The 26,280-nt window shown below is 40.5% G+C and overlaps 2 protein-coding genes across 6 annotated transcripts; both read left to right on the top strand.

Annotated features, from left to right (window-relative positions):
- The first annotated feature begins 612 nt into the window (after positions 1–612).
- Positions 613–8,540, top strand: GAR1 (GAR1 ribonucleoprotein). Of its 3 annotated transcripts, none has more exons than XM_030015192.2 (7): positions 613–677; positions 1,291–1,489; positions 1,570–1,724; positions 3,838–3,897; positions 4,310–4,445; positions 5,370–5,480; positions 5,825–8,540. In XM_030015192.2, exons 2-7 carry the CDS (start codon positions 1,309–1,311, stop codon positions 5,836–5,838), a joined length of 657 nt encoding a protein of 218 aa, XP_029871052.1. In that variant the 5' UTR covers positions 613–677; positions 1,291–1,308; the 3' UTR covers positions 5,839–8,540. The 3 variants fall into 3 exon arrangements, with proteins under 3 accessions (XP_029871052.1, XP_029871044.1, XP_029871068.1); XM_030015184.2 differs by lacking the exon at positions 613–677 and adding an exon at positions 882–1,104; XM_030015208.2 differs by lacking the exon at positions 613–677 and adding an exon at positions 882–1,104 and having other exon boundaries at positions 4,310–4,439; positions 5,427–5,480.
- A 201-nt stretch (positions 8,541–8,741) lies between these two features.
- RRH (retinal pigment epithelium-derived rhodopsin homolog) lies at positions 8,742–25,281 on the top strand. 3 transcript variants are annotated; one of them, XM_030015163.1, is made up of 7 exons: positions 8,742–12,604; positions 18,558–18,748; positions 20,342–20,441; positions 21,152–21,305; positions 21,653–21,821; positions 23,922–24,100; positions 25,027–25,281. In XM_030015163.1, the coding sequence occupies exons 1-7, from the start codon at positions 12,499–12,501 to the stop codon at positions 25,130–25,132; spliced, it is 1,005 nt and encodes a 334-aa protein (XP_029871023.1). In that variant the 5' UTR covers positions 8,742–12,498; the 3' UTR covers positions 25,133–25,281. The 3 variants fall into 3 exon arrangements, with proteins under 3 accessions (XP_029871023.1, XP_040981577.1, XP_029871031.1); XM_041125643.1 differs by having other exon boundaries at positions 8,742–11,752; XM_030015171.2 differs by lacking the exon at positions 8,742–12,604 and adding an exon at positions 18,094–18,179.
- Positions 25,282–26,280: the final 999 nt, after the last annotated feature.

Below are 26,280 nucleotides of genomic sequence, written 5' to 3' on the forward strand. Positions count from 1 at the left end.
GACTGATCCAGTCATCACGCTGGTTCTCCCGATGGCAGGCATTCATCTTTGCCAAATTATTTTAAGAGATAAGTGTGCTTTTATGTGAGAGAAAGAGAGAGAGAGAGAGGTGTCTTCGTCCATATGGAGAAGCACTCATATCCCCGTCACGGCCACCACATACTCGGCGGGCTTACAAACCCGCATTGCGCGATTTGTGTGGAGAATTTTCAGACAGACGACCCGAAGCACTCTTCCCGAAAGTCGGTTTCCAGGAACGCTGTCATTAAAGCCAGCAGAACCAAAGCACCCCCTCCCCAAATCGCCTCGGGCAGGGGATTTTGCCTGAGGGAGAGGCGCGCGCGCCCCCCTCTCCCTCCCCCCCCCCCCCCCGCCCCCGCCGCCGGTTCCGTGGAGCTCGGCGCTTCGCAGCCGCGCGCTCGGACCGAAGCCGAGGCTCTTGATGGCGGCACCCTCCGCCGGGACGGCAACAGCCGGAGCGGCGAGCCAGCCGCCCGCCCGCCCGCTCGGGACGCCAGGAGCCGCAGCTTCCCGGCAGGACGACTTGCTTTGGACTCCTTTTGCGACGGTGCCGCTTGGAGCCGGTGCCGTTTGCATTTACGGCAGGCAGCCTGGCTTCCGGCAGCGTGGGCGGTTTCCCGGTGGCGGCGCGCCCGCGCGCGCGCGTGCGTGTGGAGGTACGCCACGTGCGAGGAGGTCGGGCTGGAGACGCGGCGGGGCGCGGGAAGGGGGGGCGTGAGCCGTTAGCGGCCGTTGGTCGTTCCTCAGCGGCCGGGGCCGCCGCCGCCGCCGCCGGTGGCAGCTCCGAGGGAGGGCCGCGCCGCGCCGCGCCGGGCCGCGGGCGGGGGTCCGGGGCGCGGGGGAGGGCGCCCTCGGCGGGGATCCCCGCACCCAGAGCGGCGGCGGCGGCGGCGCCCAGCGGGCGCCGTGGGGCGCCTGGGAAAGGCGCTGTGGGTGTGCGCCGAGCATGTTCTCGCTTTGTGCCGCTGCTTGGCGGGGCTGGGGCTGGAGGGTCGCACAGCCTTGTCCTGGGGCTGGAGAGCACGTTCGACCCTCGTACGTGTGAGTGAAAAACACGCCGTCGCTGCGAGTCACTTTTTACAGGTAGGCGTTGCAGTGGATGGCACCTGAGGTGTAAACTTGCTTTTTCACGTGCCGGCGTGTTTTTAGTGAGGACTGAAATGGCTGACCGTTAAATTAACAAACAAGGCTGTCAGGAGGCTTTCATTTGTACAGCAAATCATACGTGAACCAGTTTTTACATCTTAAACAGCTGATTTCTGTCCACAGTTTAGGAGGTCGTAGAGAATGTCTTTCCGTGGAAGAGGAGGTGGAGGAGGAAGAGGAGGTGGCTTCAATCGTGGAGGAGGTGGCGGCGGTGACAGAGGTGGCTTTAATCGTGGTGGACGAGGTGGCTTTGCACGGGGAGGTGGACGAGGAGGCTTCAACAGAGGCGGATACGACCAGGGGCCTCCAGAAAGGGTAGTTTGTAAGTTACGTGAAGAGATTGTATTTATTTAATTTACAGTGACTGCTCCAGATCTTTAGCTTGTTTGTTCTTTATTTCAGTATTGGGAGAGTTCATGCATCCGTGCGAAGATGACATTGTTTGTAAATGTAAAACAGAAGAAAACAAGGTGCCTTATTTCAATGCCCCGGTGTACTTGGATAATAAGGAGCAGATTGGCAAAGTGGATGAAATCTTTGGACAGTTGAGAGATTTTGTATCCTTTGAAAAAATGTGTGATGTACCATATGGGTTTGTTGAAGGCTGATTGATTATTGAACGGAATTTCTCTAGGATTTTAAAGTAGTTCAAGGCTTGGCTACCAGTTAGATGTTAGTCACAAGTCTAGCTGGAACTGATGGTGTCGGTACGTGACTCATTCACATTACGTGCCTAACTTAAAGCTTTTCCAGTATGACAGACTACCTTATGTTGGTGTCATGGTTTAACCCCAGACAGCAACTAAGCACCACACAGCTGATCACTCGCTTCCCTCTCCCCCCCCTACCCCAAGTGGGATGGGGGAGAGAATTGGGGAAAAAAGTAAAACTCGTGGGTTGAAAAAAGAACATTTTAATAGAAGGGAAAGGAAGAAAATAATAATGATAATAATAACAGTAATAAAATTACAATAATAATAATAAAAGAATTGGAGTGTACAAAACAAGTGATGCACAACACAATTGCTCACCACTCACCAAATGATGCCCAGTTTGTTCCCAAGCAGCGATCCCCCCCCCCCCCCCCCAGGCCTGCCCCCCCCACTTTATATACTGGGCATGACATCACATGGTATGGATTATCCCTTTGGCCAGTTTGGGTCAGCTGTCCTGGCTGTGTCCCCTCCCAACTTCTTGTGTCCCTCCAGCCTTCTTGCTGGCTGGGCATGAGAAGTTGAAAAATCTTTGACTTAGTCTAAACATTACTTAGCAACAACTGAAAACATCAGTGTGTTATCAACATTCTTCTACTAAATCCAAAACATAACACTATACCAGCTACTAGAAAGAAAATTAACTCTATCCCAGCCAAAACCAGGACAGTTGGGCAGAGGATTTCTGTCAGTACCAGTACTGGCAGATGTCTTTTGGATCCACGGTGGTTCGAGGTGTTACTTTTTTCTAGCTACCCGACTACGTTTTCTGCTATAGATTACTTGCCTATAATAGAGTTGGATCAAGGGAGCGTTGTTTTTTTTTTGTGCGTTAGAGGACCTTGCTCATGCCCCAGCTTATTACTTAATTATAAAGGTGAATTTGTGCTAGGAAGTCCTGTTGCTCATTGTCCAGCTTGTTACTTAAACTGCCAATAAAAGTGGGTTCGTGCTAGGTTGTCCTCTTGCAGAGCAAGCTTGTTGAGACAGAGGCACTGGGTGCATTCTGTTGTCACTGCCAGATTGACAGAATCCATGACAAAAGCAGGACAACTAGGGGAGTAACCATTTAACGTGGCAGTAAGACTTAGTCTGTGTTGGCTGGTTGAGCATCAGTAGCTAGCTGTATGGATTTTCCTCTCCCACATTAAATGTGAGGTAAAATGTGCAGGTTTAAATCACTCTCATGCTCTGAATGTATTAACTTGCAGATTTACTTTTTGTATCGGAATTATTTGAATTTCAGAAACTTCCTTCCTTCCTACACTAGCATATTAAGAAAATACGTTACTGGATTTTGCAGCTCCTTGCTTCTCCATTTAATTTTGAATTGTAATTAAGCAGAGTTGGCCAGCAGCTCTTTTTGATCTTGGGAACCCCGAACCAATGTCCTTGCATACTAGAGAGCCAAAGGATTCAGGCAAGACTGCATGTGGGGTTACAGAGAGTGTCTGCCACTTCACTGTAGAATGAGGCTGGGCATGTGGTTGGTCCAGCAGTCCCTGCTGGCTCTTACTTTTCCACAACCAGACAGTTGTACCACCCAGCAGCAGCAGCAGCACTAGCAGAGCCCCTGCAGCATATAAATTGTTCCAGATAAGCCTTGAGGTCACCCTGGGCCTAAAGGGGTCATCACTTGCTATACAAATTTGTTTCTTTACAATTATGTTTTTATGTACTCTTTCCACTGGTATGTTCTTCCTTATGCTTTAATACATGGAGGGAAAAAACGATTTTGCCACAAAACACTGTATATGTAACTATGAAAAAAACATGAGAAGAATTGGAAATAGTTTCTCCTGATCTTTTAATTGTAGTTTTTCATTTGCGGTGATGATGTTTAACTTCATTTATAAAATACTAATTTAGAAAATATCTGAATGTGCCTTTCATATAATAATCAAAGTCACAATTTCTAATGTTTTATTCCTGCCATGTTCCTTAAAGAAACTAACAGTATTTTTCAGTGAAACTGTCTGAGAACATGAAAGCCTCTTCATTTAAAAAAATGCAAAAGGTTAGCCAATCTCAAATAACAGAATTCTACTGTATGTCATGAGTTAGATAAATCTACTCTGTCATCAGATAATAAAAGCTTTATTAAGTTTTTATTAACTTTAAATGCTAGTTGTCCTTTATAAACATTAAGTATTCGTTTCCTCTTCCTTTTCACTTTTGTATCTGCTACATTCTTCTTTCTCCCTGCCCCGCAAAAAAAGATGTAGTGAATGAAACTCAAGCATCATCTATGTTTTAATAACTTTATAACACTTTGGTTTAATTCTTGCATGCTTGCTTTATTTGGCTATTTGCAGAGGACAGTTGGACATAAAGGGTTAAGACCCAGTTGTGGATATTTGTAAAGGGAGACATTAATGTGCTCTTTAGTCTTGGTATTTTCAAAGCCTGATGGAACTCTCTTCCTACAGTTTTACATTGATCCAGCAAAGCTGCTACCCCTTCAGAGATTTTTGCCAAGGCCACCTGGAGAAAAAGGTGCTCCCAGAGGAGGTGGTAGAGGAGGACGAGGTGGTGGACGTGGAGGAGGAAGAGGTGGTGGTAGAGGTAAGATCCCAAGAATGGAAGCTGCAGAATGTTGGCTTTTATTTGGTGTGGGGCGGGTTGTTTTGGGGGGAGAGGGGGGCAGGTATTTTGGGGTTTGGGTTTTTTGGGGGGGGGGGTGGTAAAGCTGCCATTGAGTACTTGAATATCAACAGTTGTATTGCAGAGAAAAATGTTATGCATATTTCTGTTTGATGACTCAACGGAAGAGATGGTGATATCTCTCCAACGGCAAGACCTAGGCTTCTGTAGCTAGCTAAATAACAGCTCCAAAGCATAGGGAGGAGAGTATGCTGGTTTATAAGAGACAGAAAGCATGGCTACTAAGCAAACTTGTGGTAAAAGGTTGTAGATAATACACACTCAAAATTGTCAGTGAAAGCTGTATTTTTAGTATGTTCTAAAAATCTAGTTTGGACAAAATACTTGAAATGCAGTGTTTGAGAGGGGTGAATGACCTGATAGATCTCATTCTTCTTTGCTTTTTCAACATCATTTGTGATGTACTCGTCAATTAAAGCTGAAGTTAATTTTTCCTTACATTGCAGTTTCTTGTCTCTTCTCCCTACCCTGCCTCTTTGCAGCAAGGCAGAAGTGTTTCAAAGTTTTGTTGAGTTGTAATTAATTAATAATTAATAGTTGTAATTAATTTTTTACTCTTATGAAAGAAGTTTATCATGGAGTTTTGTTAGTGTCTTTAGTATTTTGGATATTGTATATCAGTTATTAAACAATACCTAAAATGCTGCAGATGGTCTCTAGCAGTGACAAGGTACTAGTAATTGACCTAGTAACTGTCCAGCAATTGACAGTTTCTGTTTTTTTGTTGTCGTTCTTTTCCTTTCAGAAGCTATCAATGAAATAAGTTGTTATGCATGACAAAGAATTTATATGCTCCTCAAAGTGTAATTTCTTTTCTATGTTTAGGTGGATTTGGAGGAGGAAGAGGTGGAGGAAGAGGAGGAGGATTCAGAGGAGGAAGAGGAGGAGGAGGAGGAGGATTCAGAGGAGGAAGAGGTGGTGGAGGAAGCTTTCGGGGTGAGTGTGTGGTTTTTACATTTCAGTAATAAGAATGGCTCCTGATATCTAAAGCTTTTAAATGTTAAACCATGTTGTATTTTTTAATCTCTTACAGATGTTTATAGTTTTATGCAAAAAGTTTCTGTACATCACAGTAGCTAGCTTAAATTGAAGCATAGTATTCTCCATTTTTTGATGCTGTGTAAGACTATGCTAGTTTTTTTGCATTCAAAAAGGACTGTGAGAACAGCTAACGATGATAAATTATTTTATTCTAACAACTCATTTAGTGTTATGTATATCATTTATTTGCTTTAAATGCATCTAAGATGTGAATTGTTTCTTCTTCCCTCTTAAAATAGGAAGAGGATATTAAAAATGGAGCCACGAGTATCTCCCCGCTGTCTTACCGTATCATCTGCAGAAGTGAAGAACAAGGAAAAATTTTAGTAAAGGACCCTGAAAAAGCTCTTTTTATAAAGAACTTGAAGCTGTAAAATGACAACTGTTTTTACACTTAATGACTGTTGATCAGCAAATGAGGAGAGCGTAGCCCCAGGCGAAGAACAGAAGACTGCTCAGAATATACTTGAACTTTTTTAACTAAGTCAGGATTCAATGTTATTCTTAAACTGTTTGTTTCTGACAAGTGACAAGTCAATGCTTGACTTCATGTTGGAGTTTGGAGTAAACAATCAATTGAAATGTTTTTTCACAAACCCTACGGGTTCACTACATGCACATTCGTCAGTATGAACCTGTTACCTACATGTGACTGATCCCTAGTTCTCATCCTCTTTTTGTATTGAATCTTCTGGGTTGCTCTAAAGTGGACATGCCATTTAAACAACCTTTGTGAACCTTTTTTTTACAAACTAAACTTCAAAATTTTGTGTTAATAGAATTTTTTTATACATAATAATGTATAAAAGGAAAGGAAGATAGCAAAGGATATTTTGTGGATTTTTCTGTATAAATCTCAATGAAAGCCAAAGGCATTAAGATGTGTTCTTCTGTAGAAGCTATCTAATGGATCAGACAAGGTTATTCTTAAGTCACCTAATTGTACCTAATTACACTGATACTAAAATTGCTAAGAGTTTTTAACTGCCCCCACCTCCTCCTTAGCCTGTCTCTCTTGAGGTTTTGATGTCCTGGCATTGCACCTCTGGTGCTCTGAGCTTGTGTAGGACTAAGATTAGATAGCCCATCACAGGGTTCCTCTGCACACAGTGCTTTCAGTTAAGTATTGCTTAAAAAATGCATGAAAAAATTCCACGAATCTGGTCTCCAATCCAATTAAAATTTGGATGCATTATGAGGATTGTTGAAAAGGTACTAACTGCCCTTTCTTAAGGGTGGAGGAGAACAGGGTGCCTCTCTAACTTTGGAAATAAAATAGGAATAGAAAAGTAGAATCTCCCTGGATTTCATCCAGAGCCAGGAGTCTGTTCACAGACTCTCATACGAAGCACTTTTGAAAAGGGATCTGCAGGATAATTACATGAAAGTATTTTGAACATCTTGTTCGTTGTGGAAAGAAGTACATTTCAGAATTGATCGTACTGTTGTATTTTTTAATTAATGAATGCAGTAACAGGCAAATGAGTTATATTAGCCTTCTGCATAACAAAAAGAAACAGGTAATTTGTCAGCACCAGGATTGCAGTGTAACTGGTCATTTTAACAAACGTGACTGAGTTTGAATAATCTCCGGAACAAGGTAGCAAAACAGATGTTCAGGAATTCAGTTAAGTCTGAACAGATGCTGTGTAGGATAATAGATAAAAATGTTCTTCAGCTTAAAAAAAACAAACCACAAAACATTGGAATTTCTGCTAGATCTGCTTTTGTGAGAAGAAACTGAGTCTACTTTTCAACCGCAGCACAATCGGGAATTGAGGGATACCGATTATATTCCTGGTATTGCTACAGACCTAACTTTAACCAGGTCAGTTAAATCCAGACCTCTGAAAATGTTTAGACTTGTTGCTGTGTATTGCTGGGCCTAAGTGACTTAGGGCTCTGACTTGAGGCATTGTAGAGTTGCCCTTTGTCTAGACAAACCCTGCGCAAGTCATTGCATCTCTGGCATACCACATTGCAGTTGAACAATACCAACCTGCAGTGGAGCTGGAATTATCATGTCTTTTGTTGTGTTTGTAATTGCAACCTCTGCTGTGCTGTATTCACTGATGCTTCAGTAGCTAGTTCTGGGTAGCTGACTTAGATCTTCCCTTATTTTTCGAGCTTTGGAAGACGTAACATAACACAGTCCTCACTCTTATACCGAAATTCATGTTCTGCTTTGCTATTCTCACTGCATGCTTTAGGGACATACTTTATTCCAGGGTATCAGAAGACTACTGCCATCACTTTTAAATTTCATGACGTGACAGCTGATGTTTTAATTGCATGAAGTACCATCTTGCAGCCTAAGACAAGAAGTGTATGCTTTGAATCTCACAGCAGATGGAGCAGTGAGTCAGTCTGAGGCCGCTGCAAGAAAGCAGAGAATTTTACATCTGTGTGTGGAGGTGTTAAAGAGCAACATCCATTGCAGCTCTAGAGGGAACACCAGCCTCTTGATTATTGGGAACTGGATTGCAGTCCCAGCTGAGAAATTATGAGGAGCATTATGGCATGCCCTACACATATAAATCATGTTGGATGGGATTAACACAAATACCCAGAGAAAATTTGTAATGGATGTTTGTGGAGGTTGTAGGATGTTCAGGTGCTGATGGAAGAATGTCCTCAGTGACTGGTTGTGAAATGAGCTGCCATATGAGGAGGCAGTGTCTGGACATGTCTGCTATGTGGTGGTGCCTTTTTTTTTTTTTTTTTTTCCCCCTCCTTCCCCAGAATTGGGAAGGATTGTGTTTGGTTGTGGCAAGGCCCATCTAGTCCCTGTTCTGCCTTGTTTTCTCTATGCCATGGCATGACCCTGCCCTCCTAATGCAAGTAGTTGCTAACTGTAATAGATGAAAATTCAGTGTCTTAAAAAAATTAAGACATGTCTTGTCTACAGTGTAGTGCTACAGTGAACTAAAATACAGGTTCTCTAATCTTATATGACACCTTCCTCTCCGTCTTGAACTTTTTATTCAAACCCTATCTGTGATTCTGTCACTGTGCTCCTGGTCCTAGTGAGTGAAGTGTTTGAGTTTTGCATATGTGCTTACAGATGTCCTAGGCTTTTTCTGCAGAGAATAGGAAAGGTGGGCTTACCAGCACCCTGACAGGAACAGGTATGTTGGCAGAAAGGGGAAGTTTCAAGTAGCTGTAGTGTCTGGGGAAAAAAAGTCACAGTGCAGTCTGAAGCAAGGGGGGTGGGGGAGAGGTGTTAGTGGCAGTGTAGGTTCTTGATGACGGTTTGGTGTTCCCTGGATTTCCCCTCACTGGCAGCCTTTGGGGCAAATGGCTGGGCCACCTAAAGAACTTCTCACCTGCCACCCGCTCCAGCAGCCCAAAGGGTGTTGCTGTCCTGCAGTATTCCTCTGAAGCTCACGAGGAAGGTAGGCTTCAGCGTACCCCACAGTGCTTGGCTTCCCACCCAGGACACAGCAGTAGTGGTGTCACCTACCTGTCTCCTTGTCCACCTGTCAGTGTCTGCAGATGCTCACTGTTGACAGAGGCAGAGCATTCAACAGCCAAGTCTGGTTTTCAAAATGTTGCAAGTGAATGTGTTACCCACTGCAGTATTTGACCGAGACATAGGGTCTGAATTTCAGCTGATTTTGAAAATGACGGCTGGTAAATCACTAGGATCAGATTGCTTAAAGGTATTTAGAATACCTTGAGCCTTTTGGCTTGGCCACACTAAAATTCTGGGTTTATATTTTTTTTCTATGTGGGATCTAAATCCTTGCTAAACAGAAGGTAATACATGGAGGTGTATTGTAAAGCTTAAATTGTTGCCAACTAAGAATGGCTTTAGTACTCCTGCATTCCTTCTTGGAGGGATGTTTTTCCTCCTTGTGTTTTCTGTGGTCGCTGGGATAGGATGGCTCACTATAGTTCATAGATTTGCTATGTTATTTTGACAGAGAAATTTGCTGAAGTGCAGAAAATAATTGGGATATTTTAATATGTCTGCAGCACTGGCTGTTGTAGAACAGAAAGGATTCTCACTAGTACTGACACAAAGTAATGGATGTTTGCCTGAAGTATCCAGTGCTGGATAGTCACGTACATACTGGTGCAAAGTTATTTGCGGTTGTGTAAAGCATTGTCTTGGCAAGAAACAATGGTGGTGTCTTTAAAAAAAAGTACAGCTACTGCATGAGGTATGGCAAGTAAAAAGCTTTATGGAGTCACGTATTTTTTCAGGGCGTTTTCTTCAGTCAGCTGAAAATCTCTTTAGAGTCAAGCTTTTCTAATCAACAGTTTAAGTCTCTGTGAGGGAGGGGAAAAAAGTTATTTATTAACTTGTTTTCCATTGGGTTTGAACGGTTTGCATCTGTTTGCGAAAATAAGATTAAAGGGAAGTTCTGCTTTATAGAGCCCTCTAGTGGTGATGTGCTTAATAAACGTAGGAGGGTTTTGCTTTTTTAGCGTGGTTAGCACTGAAAATGGGAAAGAGGTTTTGTTTTGGTTTTAAATTTTTAAATTTTTTTTTTTTTTTTTAACGCAAACGGTAAGTTTCTCTACTCTCATCACTTGTGGATTGAAATATACTTTACACATAACTGAAAGCAACTTGCTAAACCCTGTAATGAGTTTTGCATTGCCCCATATCTATACAGATACCTACTGAAGAATACAGATACATAATTGAAGAATGGACTTAAATAGAAAATGTGATTTGTTGCAACTGATCTGGGACACGTGGGAAGGAAAAGCATCACTTGAGGTTATAAAGTGCCCCTCTGACACTAGTAATACTATCTGATATTGGAGGATAAAAACAGCCTGAGGTTTTGGAATGTTTTTTGGTTTTTTTCTTATACTAGTATTAAAAAGCAATGTGGTAAGCCATATTTTATCTGCCTTAGGAACTGTGGTTCCAACTTTCTAGATTATCTATATACTTTAATACTTAATTCCTTGCTTTATCTTTTTGGCTTGTTTTATGAACTGCAGTGTTCTAGAAAAGATTACTTTTAGATTAATGATAAGTAATGTCTGCCTTTAATTTTTACTTTTTTTTTTTCTTAATTCCTGTTGCTGTAAAATTCGCCAAATTTAAGAGGAGACAGACACAATGCGATGGTATATAGGATGGACTGCACACATTAGAAACTTGCTTTTTAACCAACAAGTATGTATAAAATTTGTGTGGTCTCATTAACTGCCACGCTAAGTCTGGAATCCTATCTGAATAAAAATAGCAATGCTTTGCTTTTCTGAGACATTCAGCATTGCAAGCTCTGACTTCTGTGGAAGCTGCAAGATCTGAGATGCTTTTGAAAATCTTGCCAAAGTTTCAGGGGAGGAAAGCAAAGATATCAATTTATCACTATGCTTTTATCTTTCGAGGCAGGACTATGGGGCACTAGGGAAGTGGCTTCATTGCCAAACAGATCGTCTTTTCTTTCAGAACCCTCCCACCCTGTTCCTGCTTAATCCTCTTCTGACAGGAAAAATACCGTAATAATAGAAGTACCGTGAGAACTGTAAGAGTGAGTGTAGATTTGTGGCATTAAAGAAAATGTTTGCTGGTAGAACTGTGACACATAATCGTCTGTAGTAATGATGACTAGATGTTGTGACTGCCCAAGTTTTTTATCAAAATTTTCTTACTTTAGATTAGGTGAAAGATGCAGGATGTCTGTTTTGGAAAGCTGAGGAGTGGGAGGGAATGCTCTATGAGTGTTTCATGGGTTAGAGAAGGGAGAGCTTTTCAAGTATACTTCCTTTCTATGGGATGGCTATATTCCTCAGTACTGCCTGTGTCACTACACCCTTATTGCTGCTCAGAAGTCACAGCCCTAGTCTGGGAGCCTGCCTGAGCTGCCTGCAAACCACATACAACTGAAGAACCACTGGTTGCTCATCCTTCTCACTTTTATACCCATTATGAGTACAAAACTGGAGGCAAAAACCATATGAAGGGGAACCGGCGGGAAACACCTTCTTTGATTGCGTATACTGATACTGCATATAAGCTCTTGGGCAAGGGTTTATTGCAGCTAATATTTATGCAGGATTTTGTGAAAGGTCTTTACTTTGGTGTGCTGCTACCCTCATTCTTGAAGAGAAGAACACACGAGCTTCTGCTGCTCAGGGCTTTGGAAAATGCCTAATGATTTTCTGCCCAGTAACATGCTTTGGAAAATTTGCCCGAAGTAAGCTTACATGTGTGTGTTTGGGAGAGGGAAGGTGTCAGACTTGTAAGACATATTCAACAACGATTTTCTGCAGACCGGGCTATTTTAGAAATGTAGCAATTGGATTTTCTGAAAGTCATGCTTCACTTCAGAAAATACTGGACTGTGTTCTTGTGTCTTCTGTCTGTGTCAGTTTGAGAGTTTAAATCAAACGAGGAATCTTAAAGAAGTAGGTCTTTAAGGATTTGAAGGGATGGACTTTAGAGTAAGCATATCCTGCTTTTTAAAGAAATTGACATTTGTGTCTATGTTGTGCTGCAGTTTTGTGTGTTCACTGTGATGATGGGAGTTAATGCCAAGCCAGGCTGATGACCAACTGGCCTGAGCCAACTTTTGTTGAGGTTTCCGAAGCATTGCACAAGAGGTTTGAAGGAAAAAGTTTGGGGGCATGTGACAGTTAATCTCTTTAGCAGTAAGAATGAAGTTTAAGCATACTGTTGGAAATGTACTCTGTTCTGTGCTGCTCTTTGTTTTAATTAACAATCTCCTGCAGAGATTGGGAGTGTAAACTTCTTTGCACTTTAGTCCAATTAAATCATGCTTGGAGGCTGTCAATGGTGGGGGGGAACTCCCCCCTACCCCCCTTTTTTTTAATTGTTCAGTGAGGCTGTTGAATAATGAAAGAATTTGCCTGACAGGGTTTTGTAGTGTTTCGTCGTCTTGATGAATTATTGCAGAGGATAGACGAGTCTCTTTTGTCCAAAATGCATTGGAATGATTCATCCAATTCCTCAGAAAGTGACAATGAAGCTCATTCAGCCTTTACACAGACTGAGCACAACATAGTTGCAGCTTACTTAATAACAGCAGGTATGGGCATTGGCAAATTGTTGCGTAACTTTTTAGAATAGAACTGTAGATCTGAATGCTCATTTTGTATAGTAGCAGCGATGGTATTTCATTTTGTATTACACAAATGTCTGATGGCTTTTCTCCATAGTTTACTGACAAGTTAGCAATCAGCAGGCTGACTGAAGTATGCAGAAACATCTAAGCTTTCTGTTCTATATTTGAAGGAAGGGTTGTATCTCGAAAAATATATTTTGTTGATACATAATTATAGAATAGAGTGAGAATTGATTTCTGCCAGCTTGCAAAAGAGATAAAAATAGGGCATAGCTGTCACATCTTGCATTTTTCTGTGATGTGCTCGAAGCTATCTTGAGATTTCTCCTGGGCCACATGTTCGTAGTAATATATGTGTAGTCTGAGCATGTGAGCGGGTGTCTGTTAGGGGGATGTAAGGGGAAGGGTTGGAATGTGACTTCGAGGGAGGGAGCTGGTCATTAATCAGAGAAGAGCAGACTCCAGTTGCAGCTGTATTTTTCACCGATGACACATGTTAGAAAAAGCACGCTGAAAGGCTTGACATCGTGTTCATTCCCTGTGACTGCAATGGCCTTTGGCTAAACTTGAATTATTATGGAATTTTTTTTTTTCCTTTGAAAACTTCCTCATTGTTATAACCACAACTACTTCAGTAATGTTTTTCTGAAGCATTGAGTGCTATAGCAATGAAATATCAACCTGACCAAAACCTGAAACCTACTGTGCTTAAAAATAGGCCTTCTATACCTTTATTATGGAAAAGTAAATCAGTTTATATATACTTTATTCACAGACTGTACCATGCATTTTCTATGTTATAATTAGCTCTTAAAATACTTTAAAATATTAATGTACTTTAGGTTTATATGAAATAGTATTGCTGATGGTCACATTTTATTTAGCATATCTGTTTGAAGTGGTGACTATCAAATCGCTGTTCTGGTAAAGAGGGTGTTTTTGAATGCAAAGGCAATATATTTCAGGTTTTTAGAGAAATTGGTAGAACAGCTACACAGAGCAGTAGACTTGTTAAGAAGCTGTAGAGATGGATGATGGTCAAGTATTGGAAGGCTAGATACACTCTGCAGTACTACCACACTATTTGCAGATAACTGGATCAATTAGGTGCTGCAAATATGTATGATACTTGTTATTTTAATTAAAATTGATTACACTGTATGTAATAAGGTGGTCTTTTCACATAGTTTGACCACCTGGTGTTAGGGATCAAAGCTATAATAGGTGATCAATGGGATTAGTCAGAATCAACCCAGCTCTTCTTTCTTAATCTTGCATGGAAATTAAATGTCTTTCAAAAAAAAGAAGTTGGATTACTTTGTGGGTTTTTTTTTTTTCTTTTTTTTCTTAATGTAATTGGGGGAGTCTAGTAAACCTTCCACCTATAGCTTGGACTTTTCTGTCTTAATGAGGAGTGTTCTTGACAGTAAGGTCTATAACGTCTTTGAAAGTATGATCGATTGCTTTGAAAATGCCTTACCACAGCAAATCTCACACCTGGAAAAATTAAACTGTGTTAATATGCAGACATCTAAGAATAAAAATGAAGTACAAGTACAGTGTTCATCATTATGCTGCTTTTTAAAAGGTTTGAATGCTTTTCTCTCTTCCAAATAATTGCTTTGTTTTCTGAGAAGGAAGTAATTGTTAAGTATTGCACTCTACAGTGGTCAGTGTATTAATTTTAGTGATGACAACAGGGATACTCAGGCTGCAGGAAGCAATACTGCCTCATGGATATCCTTCACCATATAATGGTGAAATTCTCTGGTATCATTTTAAAATGCTAACTGAAAAAGCAAATTCCGTGTTATACACGGACCTAACCTTCAGTGTTTTGATGCTACTACCCATGTGTCTTGCTTAACTCTGTTAGGACTTGTATTTGCATTTGGTCTGCCTTTAGTTTTGTTGATTCCCTGGGAAGAAGGAAAGTAAGAAATTCTGCTCTTGATCAGGTCATGAGGTTTTTATCATCACCTTCACAAAACTACAAGATTTAATTAAAGAAATATGGGAATAGTTGTCTAACCCTAAGATGTTTCACAAGCCAAGTGGCAGCATCCATGTGCTTTTTCTGAATCACATGAGTTCGTCCCAGCTGATGATTTCAGGTTACTGAAGGTCTTGGTCTGCACTCCCTGCCCTCTAAGAAATCAGAGAATCATAGAATTGTTTAGGTTAGAAAAGACCCTTAAGATCATCGAGCCCTACCATAATAAACCTAATACTGCCAAGTCCACCACTAAACCATATCCCTAAGTGCCATATCTATACATCTTTTAAATACCTCCAGGGGTGGTGACTTGACCACTTCCCTGGGCAACCTGTTCCAACACTTGACAACCCTTTTGGTGAAGAATTTATTCCTAATATCCAATCTAAACCTCCCCTGGCGCAACTTGAGGCCATTTCCTCTAGTCCTATCTCCAGCCACCTGACAGAAGAGACCAGCACCCACCTCACTACAACCTCCTTTCAGGTAGCTGTAGAGAGCGATAAGGTCTCCCCTCAGCCTCCTTTTCTCCAGGCTAAACAACCCCAGTTCCCTCAGCTGCTCCTCGTAGGACTTGTGCTCTAGACTCTTCACCAGCTTCGTTGCTCTTCTAAGGGACACTGCTTAACTGCTGCCTGGAGAAACTTTGTTCTACTTGACCTGATTCTCAGAAACAGGGAAGAGCACTTCTTGAATCTACATGTTGTTTCTCACTTTGTTCAAGATGGAATCCATCTTCTTTCTTCCATTTTGCTCCCCAGAACATTTTTTTTTGGCTCTATTATTAATTTGTTTTAGTGGTGCTAAAATTTGTAAGGAATTGGCATTCATTAGCATTCATAGCTTACCAATTTCTGCTTTCTCTTCCTTGGTTTAGTTTGGTTCCCTCTCCACTCCCTTCCCCTCCCTTCATTTTAAGATTGGGCTCTGAAGCACTAAATTTAAGTGTCTAGCAGGATCCTTCTTTCACCCTGGGGATATGACTTTACAGTCCTGTTGTATTTCTGATTTCATTCTTGGTAGCTGTAATATCTGTTAAAGCATGCCTCATAAGAAGCCTGTACTGTTTTATAAACTTGTAATTCTATTTTGCTTCCTCTCTCCCAAGAGATGACACACTACCTACCTGTCAACAGGAGAGGTGACAGAACTGGCACTGTGAGTGCTTGTACTGTGGTGTTAGTTTCAGATGAGATCCCCAGCTCCCTGCTTTTGTTCGTTTTAGGGGCTCATAGCATCACAGTGTCATTCCTCAAATGTGTGAATATGATAGCTGATGGCATCTATGTGGCTATGCACCTCCACTGTCATCTGTAATGTAATTTTTATGTACTAAGCAGGAGACTTGCACCTGAGAACAGACACGCTTGGTGGTTTTAAAAAGAGAAGGGAAAGAGAGATAGCCAAGAATGAAGTATAATTTTGCCTCATTTGATTTTAAAATTACAGAATCTGTTAAGAGACTTTCTGTAATGTAGGGCGTTGGCACTGATTAATAAAATGTTGCAGTGAAACTCCTTATGTGAGTTTCAGGTAAAAAAGGTACCAATTTACCTAATTGAAATGGAGAAACTCCATTTAAAAGCTGAAGAATTGGTGGTGTCCCTTGTGTGTGTTATCCAAAGTATCATCTTTGTTATATTTTTATGCATGTTATTATGGTTGCACTGGCTTTCCTTCTGCCCTTTTTCATATCTGTCATGGTATTAATGTAGCTCTTGCTGAGCATAGTGGTTCAGATGGTACTTCTGATGTGTATTTGACTTTAGAAATGTCTGCCTCAGTTTGATGCACTGGAGTGTGTGCTTCACATCTATGGATTGTTTTCCTGTGGACTGCCAATGATGGAGTCCACAGGACTTTCCATGAAGGAATTTCCATATCAGTACCAGTTGAAGTCTTCAAAATTCAATTGTAGAGCTGAAGTGCTTGAAACTGATTCTTGCCCTCAGGTTTTCTAACCCTGCTGATTTGAAGTTATTGTTTGAACTGCAGCATGTTTGTAGTCCGACTATAAACTGATGTTAGATTTTTCACTCTGTGCTGCAGCGTCGACAGTGACAGAGATGGAAGAACATTGTATAATACTTAAAAACCTTATTGCCCTTTCCACAGAGGAATGTCAGCAAAAGCTAAGTTGTGTGTGTTAGGTTTTTGGTGGTGCCAATAGAGGAGCAGAAATCCTATCAGTGAAGGTGATGGATTGTCAGGGGACTGGAGCAGGCTGGGCAGTGACTGTGAAAGAAGATGGGTCTGCTTTCGGAAGTCCGCTTTCAGTATGACAGCCATTCATTCAATCTCCTTACAGAATTATGCCTCAGATCTGTGATGATGGAAACCATAGTGTTTTGATTCATAGGTGAAACTTCTTAAATAAAAAGAAAAATTCTGAGGGGCATTTCCACAGATAACATGTTAGACTTTTACCAGAATAACATTCCACAATGAACTTGTAATTCAAGGTGCCCAGGCTATACAAATGTTTGTAAGTTTAGGATTTGGTTCAGTAACAGCTGTGCCAGACTAGGGAATCCATGAACAATTTAGAAATTCCTGTTATTATTTACAAGTTATTTTTTTAATGGCTCTGTTTGCTTGACCATGTTGGAATTATCCATTTTATTGATAAGAGCCCCGAGTCTTTCTCTGCTGAGGTGCAAGGGGGAGTTTTTAACCTGATTATCTATTTTTTAATAGCTTGTATTAATAGTGGGTTAGTAAAAGTTTAGAGGATGGGAGTTTACTCTGGATATCTCTGCAACAGGCTAGAGTCTGAAGAGAATAAAACCACAACAACCCCCCCACCCTGTTTTGTGGGAGTGCCATGTAAAGTCACTCCAAGAGCCATGCAGTAGGATTTGGCTAACAAGGAGGAATAGCGGGAGAAGAGGAGGATCTGGAGGTTTTAATATAGGTCACCGGGATCAGCAGGAAAAGCTTGCTGATGCCCAGCGTCCTGAAGAGTGTTCTGGGCACCTCGAAGAGCATTAAGTCCAAAGCAAATTTCAGATGGATTGGACATGAAGAGGGGAGAAGGTACATTTTAGCTTTAGTACTGTATTTCTTTATCACGAGTCTTTGTCTACTGCCCGTTTCTAGTGTTGCTTAATAATAGACTTCAGACGCAGTTTGAGTCAAGCCAGACCAAAGAGGTTTAAAAATACACAGGTCAGCGAGGCAGGAGCAAGTTCAGTGCAGAGCTGGACTTTCACCATGGCTATGACACAGCCCTGGAGCTTGTCAGGTGGAGGAAATAGCTCTGGTGCAGGCCCAGCCGTGCCGCTGCGGCAGGCTGCGCAGATCATCCAGGCTGCTTGACGAGGCTTAGAAAGTACCGTCTGCAGCAACCTGAGCCAACTCTGATGCTTGCAAAGAGCTGGGACCTCAAGAGCAGAGAGGGGAGTTAGTCTGGCTAGGGCAGTGGAAGGAAAGTCAAAGCTTCTGTATTCCTTTTGCTCAGGGTTATTGTCTGAATGCGCAGGAGAAACTCTCTGCTGAGAAAGGAAGATCTCAGGTGGTGGCAAGGGCCTTCTGCTAGATCAGGTGCATCATAAGCCCTGCTTTTTTTGCCAGTCACCAACCTGCATTCTTTTTTGCCATGGAAGACAGCACTGTACTCGGTGGCTGGAGTGTGTGAATTGCAATCCTAGATGCTTTGGAGTTTCTGCTATGCTTGTCGTTGCATCGGAAGCCCCAGGTTCAGCAAAACACTCCACTTTTGGTCCTTACTGAATCCAAGTCACGTAATTGGAAAAGATTTTCTCTCCTTTTCAGGTGTCTATCCTCTTTGCAAAATTGTGCTTGACTGAAAATAAAGCTTGTTTAGGATTTAGATATTACAATAGGCTGCGTTTTCTTCTGCATGTATATTACTGGCTGGTGTGTATCTTTTGTAAAGTTTCCCTTTTTCTGTCTTTACAGGAGTGATAAGCATTTTCAGTAACATTGTTGTGTTAGGCATCTTTGTTAAGCACAAAGAGCTTCGAACAGCAACCAACGCAATTATTATCAACTTGGCTTTTACTGACATTGGTGTTAGTGGCATTGGTTACCCCATGTCTGCTGCCTCAGATCTGCACGGAAGCTGGAAATTTGGCTATACTGGATGCCAGGTATTGCAATTCAGTCGGAGAGAAACTTTTGAGCACTTAAAAGCAAACTGAGAAATAAAAAGTAGCTCTACCTGATATTAGCTCTTTTAAGAGACAACAATTTCTGGATATAGGATTTTTTATGAATTTCATTCCAAAATTATACTTATAATCTCAAAAAAATTAAAGTGTAACCTTATATTTATCAACTAGAGATTTTAAAATAGCTTTAAGGAGGCTTAGGAAATTAAATCCCCAAATGAAGAAGGTTATATAGTAGCATATGCACATTTGTTGGTTTATTTGATAGTTGGAAGACTTTGGACATGGCTCCTGTTTTGATGATGATCTTGACAGATCTTAATGAGTTCTGCTTGGCAAACACATGTTCTTTTGGATGGTACTATTAGGATATCCAAAATGAAGGCCTGCAAGGCTATTTGTCTCCGTTAAAGATTTAACCTAGTTTTAATAGCTGTCTATTTTTAAAAATAGACTGGCTGAAAAATTATACTTCCATAGCAGAGAGATGGTGCCCTTTGCTCGCTGTGTACTGTGATTTAAATCTACCTTTTTAAAAAAAACTGCTGGGCTTAAGTGCCCAGGAAAATGACTAGTAATGTAAAGGCATGTGCTGAAAATGTGACTTAAGGAAAAGACTAGCAACACTATACGTTTTGGACCTTTATATAATGGATGTTTGTAACAATCTGATGTCAGTTGCCTGAGTACACGGTTATTTCAAGCTCAGAATTCAGTCACTGTTTGACAGGAAGCATCACTTGCAACATCTTTGGATCTAGACTGACTTGTAGTGGGTTGAAGTTGATGTTAAATCTCACTACCAGTACTTTGGGAGTTAGGATCACTTGAAGCACAACTCGTGTCAACCTAAACCAAACGAATCCTGTGAACGGAGAGGGCTGAATGTCATGTGGTTCTATTATAACCACTGGTGGCATGTGGTCTGGCACAGGGCTCTGTATTTCTGGGGTGCCAGTGGTAACAGAGCCCTCCCAGGCATCCTTCCTGGTCAGGCTGACCATGGGATGACTGGGCAGATGCATTTGGAGCATGTTGGGATTGCGGCATATGTTACTCTGTGCAGTCGATCTGGCACATGTAAAAATGCGGGCGATGGGGTAAATCAGTGTACCGTATCTGTGAAAAAAGTGTAGTTATACAACAGAGGAAAGAGTGACAATTCAGGACCCCACTTTGCTAAAGCCATAACTTTTTTGATGAATCAAATGCTCTTCAGGTTTCTTTAACATATACCGAAAACATGAATTGAGCTCCCCCAACCTCCAAAGTCTTTATGTCTGAATCTCAAAATTTACTTATTGAAGTATGGTTTTTGTTTGCTTTTTAGACTACTGTCTTTAGGATTTCTGATGTGCACACAAGCAGGTTGCTTTTGAAATGTTTAATTTTAAATGAGCCAGCTCCAAATTGTCTGCATTGAATTAGTTCCTTCAGTACCTTGCTTATGGAAAAGAACACTGGCTGAATGTAATGTATCGTAGTGCCTTTGATTCGGTCCACAAATTTGTGCTTGTACCTTTGAAAGATTTCTCAGAAATGTTTTTTTTTGTTCGTTTGTTATAATTTCAGATCTATGCTGCCTTAAACATCTTTTTTGGGATGGCGAGTATTGGTTTGCTCACTGTTGTTGCAGTTGACCGTTATCTGACAATCTGCAGGCCTGATATAGGTACTGTACTTATGGTCAAAAATCATTCACTATTGGTCTTCTATGAAATAAGAGTCTAATTGTATTGTTTTCTCATGAATGACTCCATAATTACAGTGCTGGCATAATTTGAATTTAGGGCATGATCCTACAGTACTTGGTTAAGTTATCTAGTTGGCATGGATGGTACTGCTTTTGAAAGTGAAAATTGCACAATTAGGCTGTTATTCTGTTTATAAGTTGTATTTTCTTGGCTATTTGCAGTCTTTAGAGGGCCACTTCCATATACAGAAGGACGTGAAAAGCCTCTAGCTGTGGGAGGTTTTGACCTCTGTCAGGCGGGTGTGTGCCTCTAGTGTTGTGTTGACACTGTACTGGATGTTTTTCTCTCCTCTCTGTTACAGCTGTACTGTAACAGTCAATTCCTCCCCCTGCAATCATGCAAAGATGTACTTGAACGCACTGTTGCATAGTAAGCTTTTTGGCACGGGGTTAGAATTGCCTGTATGTTGTGAGTTGGAACGGGTGATGGTATTTAAGTAGCGTTAAAGGCTGCAAAGCTTGAATGTTCAGCAGTATGAAACAGGTATGTTACAGTGTTTGGGAGTGTAGGCCTTTGAAATGATCATTATTAACCTGGCATATGCTTGCTGGAAGCCACTTGTTCAAGTTCAACACTGGAAAGAAGCAAAAGATGACAATGGTTTGTGATTCTATGTGCTTGGCCACAGGAAGAAGAATGACTACCCGTAGCTATGCCACTCTAATCCTTGCTGCTTGGATAAATGCAGTCTTTTGGGCTTCCATGCCTACTGTAGGCTGGGCTAGCTACGCTCCGGATCCAACTGGAGCAACGTGCACAGTAAATTGGAGGAAAAATGATGTGTAAGATTCCCTGTCACCCTTTCTTTTAAATTTGCTGTCTCCTGAAGGCTAAGATTATTTAATTCACCACTATATAAGCATAACTTCTTCTTTCTGAAGTATGAAGCCTGATTTATAAAAATCATTTTAAGACATAGAGCAAGTCTAGAAAAAATACAGGAATTCAGCCACGCTTGAAATGCAAGACTTGCAGTTGCTAATAAAAAAATTAAAGCTAAAGAAAATTTTCCTAATTCTTTAAAAACTTGTTTTAAAATTTCATAATAAATCAAAATATCAAATTCTTTAGTAACTTTTGCTGGATGACTATTTGTAAGTTACTGTGTTTTGTTTTTCTGTCTTATCAGGTCCTTTGTTTCCTACACAATGAGTGTAATTGCTGTTAATTTTGTTGTACCCTTAACAGTCATGTTTTACTGTTATTACAATGTTTCCCGGACAATGAAACAATATGCCAGCACTAACTGCCTGGAGAGCATCAACATAGATTGGTCTGACCAAGTAGACGTGACAAAGGTATGGTAAATGAGGGCATGTTTTGTTTTAAGCATGTTCTTTTGTGGTAAAGTCTTGGGGGCAAAGGAACAGTGCAGCCTTTTAAGCATTTCTGTTTCCTCCATTCCCCCTTTTCCTTTTGTACTAAATATTAACTGAAATTTAGCCTTGGTGAAAACTCTTGGCTTGACTTATAACACTAGATTCTTTACTTTTGGCCTAATACTCTTTTCAGATGAATAGCTACTTTGAAGGCTGGGAACAACATGAATTTTCCTTGCCTCTGCCCTCTGTCATTACATAGAAATGTACCTCAGAGGTGTCCTAGGAGGACTTTTGCTCTGTGTCTGCAGAGTCCTTAGGCTTTCTGCTAGGTTCACAGGTGTATCTGGTCTGAAATGGATTGGTCAACTCTAATTTGAACTCATGGCCTAAAAATGAAAGTGCATTTCCAAGCTCCCAAGCTGTGTGATTCCGATCCCTTGTTCTTTTAAGTCTGTTGAGCTTATCTCTTTCTTATGTAAACAGTAGCAATTGTGAGTTATGGCATAAAGTGATATATCCTGAGTGGAAGGCTGACATTCTTTTAATGTATAAAAGTCCTTGAGAAAGCTTGAAGTTCACTAGCTCCTTTGATTTTGTGTAAAGATATGATTTATGGTTGGGTATGATAAAAATGTGAGAATTGGACAGAAGAGTGTGTACCTATGCTTTTGAATTACTTATCAATGCAAACTTAACATTCTTTGGAAAACTCTCACTGCTAAATTCTGAAAATGGTATTTTTACTGAAAAATAATAATTTGAGCATTTTGCTCTTCTGAATAACTTTCAGAAAGCTTGAAACTGAGGGTTCAGTTATAAATTTAGACTCACATTTGTGATGAAAATGCATTTTCCTGTTTTGCAGTTGAAGACACTGAGTTATATTTTTGGGAAAAAAAAAAAGAAAAAAGAAAAAAAGATTGAAGCTTTGGAGTTAAGCAGTATCCTTCTTTAGAATTGGACTGCTTGCTTTTTCACAAATTAGCATCTTCTAAGCTTTCTGTGCACGAAACTTGTAAAGAAAGAACCCTTTCATTTAGATTATTATCAATAGGTATCGCATTTGTATTTAAATAGGAATCTTCTGTGGAGAGAGGCACTGCTTGTTTATTAGTCATGCTCTGGAGCAGCTCATACAAAGTAGCCATTTACTTCTTGTTTCTCATTTTGTTTGTCACTGAAAGACTGAATAAGGGTATAGGTAAACACCACAAGGGAATCCTGTACATACAAAGAGCTCTGCAGTTTTGTATGGTTTTCTAGTGATTTGTTTTGTCCTCTTGATTCATTTGAGATTTCCATTCCAGTTTCCATTACTGATTCATGTCCCTGACAAAAGCCAAAAAAGTCTGTCCCAATTGATTGCTCTCCTACCCTCCCACTACTCCCAGTTTGTCACTGTTGAGTTCTAGCTGTGACATGGTGTGTTCTGGGGTGTGAGCCCTAAGGTGCCCAGACTGTTCTTGCTGACAGGCAGGCAGAGAAGACATGACTGCTCGGGTATCTCCTCAGTATGATGCTTGGACATGGCTATCATGCTTCATTAAACCAAGCAGACACTTCTGGGTTCCTTAAGTATATGGCCTGAGCCTTTGTGTCCTAGAACATTGACTTTCTTTTATTTAACTGTACCATAGTTAAGCCTTATGAAATGATTTTATTAACAACCTTATTAAATGTTTGGCTTAGATTTTTCTCTCTGTTCATATCTATTGTTTGTAATAGCATCCCAGAGTGACCTGTTATGGTGGTCATAATTTATATGTGCAGTTCTCTCTGGCCATTTAAACTTCTGACGGACAGGTTTAACATAATCAGTAGTGCTGACTGTGAAGGAAGATTGTACATAATGAAATAACAGCATGCCAAAATACATGCAGTGTGATGTGCTATTAAATCCCCAAAGTGAGATTTCATTATAACCTGTCAAAATTTGTCAGGTGTGCTTGTTTACATGTTGTTGATTGGTTCTGGATAGCTCTATTTTCACACAGCTGCATGTGCTTTTGAGGTTAGGTTGCGAGGTCTTCATCTTCAGGTAATACTGGTTATGTGTCTGTTCCTCTTGTTTTACAGATGTCTGTTGTGATGATTGTAATGTTCTTGGTGGCGTGGTCTCCATATTCTATTGTGTGTTTATGGTCTTCCTTTGGAGACCCAAAGAAAATTTCTCCTGCAATGGCCATCATAGCTCCTCTATTCGCAAAATCTTCCACATTCTATAATCCCTGCATTTATGTTGCTGCAAACAAAAAGTAAGTGTTCCTAACTCAGTACCAGTCTACTTCATGATTTTAGCATGTCATCTAACTATAGAAGGATCATCTGTAAAATATGACAAACTGACTAGTGAAGAGATAAAGGGTAAGCCACTGTTGGTTTACCAAAGATGACTTTTTGGACCAGAAAGTCTAAAAGAAATTGTTTTGATCATCATCAGAACATACTGAATTGATAAAGATTTTTGAGAACATGTTAACAAAGCTTTTGTAAGACAGTTTTGAAAGTCCCTTTGTGGTTTTTCAAAGGGACTCATTATGGAATTTGGGTTGTATCAGCAGTAGACTGGTTTAATGACTGTGGCCAAAATGTGTGGCATCTTAGTGACATGTAACTTCTGTAGATTTCCTTGCTTGATTTGGGATGTGTCATATTCTGACTGATGAGGATGGATTGTCACTTTTCGTTAAAGTAAATAAGTTAAGCCTGTTCTTCTGTTTTGAGCAAGCATATCCAATGCTTTAACCAAGCCAGTGCCTCTGACTGAGAACTGAGCTCTGCAAAGAGGCATCCTTCCTTTCTCTACTACCAACCTAGAAGCAGAGCCTGTGATCTCTGTCTAGGGGAACTTATCTGATCGTGTTGAGTCAAAGAAAACCCATCTTGTTTTTTCCCCATTCCATAAGTTCATCTTTATCGTGGCTATACCCTGTCCTGGGATAAGCAAAAGCTGCTGTGACCCCTGTTGTAGAAGAAACACTAAATTTAACTGAGTTATTCCTGTACATGGAAGTGAAAAAGACTCAGGTCCTTTTGAATTCCAAGTACACCATTTTTTATTAAGTAAGTTTTACTAAAATTGAAAACTATTGTAATACTTAAGGCCTGCTTATCCAGTTTTTCTTTGTATTTGGTTCTCCAGCTAATGATCTTTCTACTTTCCCTTTCTTGTCCTTTGCAGGTTTCGGAGGGCAATCCTGGCAATGGTGCGATGTCAGACAAGACAAGAGATAACTATAAACAATGCCTTGCCCATGAGTGTATCTCAAAGTGCATTGACATCGTAGAACTCACGTCATTTGCCTGCATAAATTAAACGGAAAGGAGTGAAATCTGGGTTAAAGTTAATTAATCTTTTGGAAGATTAATCTTTTGGAATAATAATCTGCCCCAGCCAGCCAGCTGTTTTCTGTTAATCACAGTAATCTTTTTAGATAGGTTAAGAAGACAAAAAGACAAAATCCACTAAGACTTTAGTTTTTGAGTGAGGTTTATTGGCCCAATATGTCCGTCCCAAACAAAAAAGGCTAGTGAAGTGGTCACTGTGACTCTTACAGGGTTGGACAAGGTGACACGGGGGCAGGGAGAGACTGGAGCAGGAAGCGCTTAGGTTCGGTAACATCGATTTTGCACCTGTAATTCATTTCATGAATTACTTTCCCTCAAATTCCCTTGAAAGTTTTCCAGACTTGAAATATTCTGGATTCTCCCTGTGTGAATATATTTCTATACCAAGTGTCCATGTTGATATGCTTTGCAAAGTTCTGTTTCTGTGAATATGTTAAGTTACCAAAATACCTAGCCAAACCCTATAGAACCTGTTATCAGCTTTTAGGATTTTGAAGGAGTTTAAGGGTATTTAATGTATTTTTAAAGTTTTGGCTCACGCAACCGAATGAATCTGTAGGAAAGACAGCTTTTGTTTTAGTAGTAGTACATTTCTAGTGCTTGTGACTGCACAGCAAATCCTGAAAATGAGACAAAATGCACCCTAAAGCTTGACACTTGGGAGGCACATAAAACTGAGTAAATATTTATGGTAATTTCTCATCATTTCTAAGTCAATCTCATGGTTATAGAGGTCTGTTGTGTAATATTCAAAAAATACCTTTGGCGATGTGAGCAATGGATTTATTCAGGATGGAAAAGATGACTGTGTATAGATTTATCTATGAATGGTAGTATATGCACTTTTGATGATTCTCAGATTTTGAGAATAAATACCTTCTACTATTATGTATGCATGCATCTGAAGTTTGGCTTTGCAGTGAGTAACTTATTTAAAATATTTTTTTTTTGTAAAAACCTGTTTTTATGGGATTTTTTAAAAGCTCTGGAATCTAGGCTTCCTATTAATTTGTAATTCTTAGTATTAAAGAAAATGCCATGCAATATCCTCATGCTGTACTAGATTTCCTTCAGGAACCTTGGAACT

The sequence above is a fragment of the Aquila chrysaetos genome, chromosome 1, assembly GCF_900496995.4.
Source record: "Aquila chrysaetos chrysaetos chromosome 1, bAquChr1.4, whole genome shotgun sequence".
Taxonomy (NCBI): Eukaryota; Metazoa; Chordata; class Aves; order Accipitriformes; family Accipitridae; genus Aquila; species Aquila chrysaetos.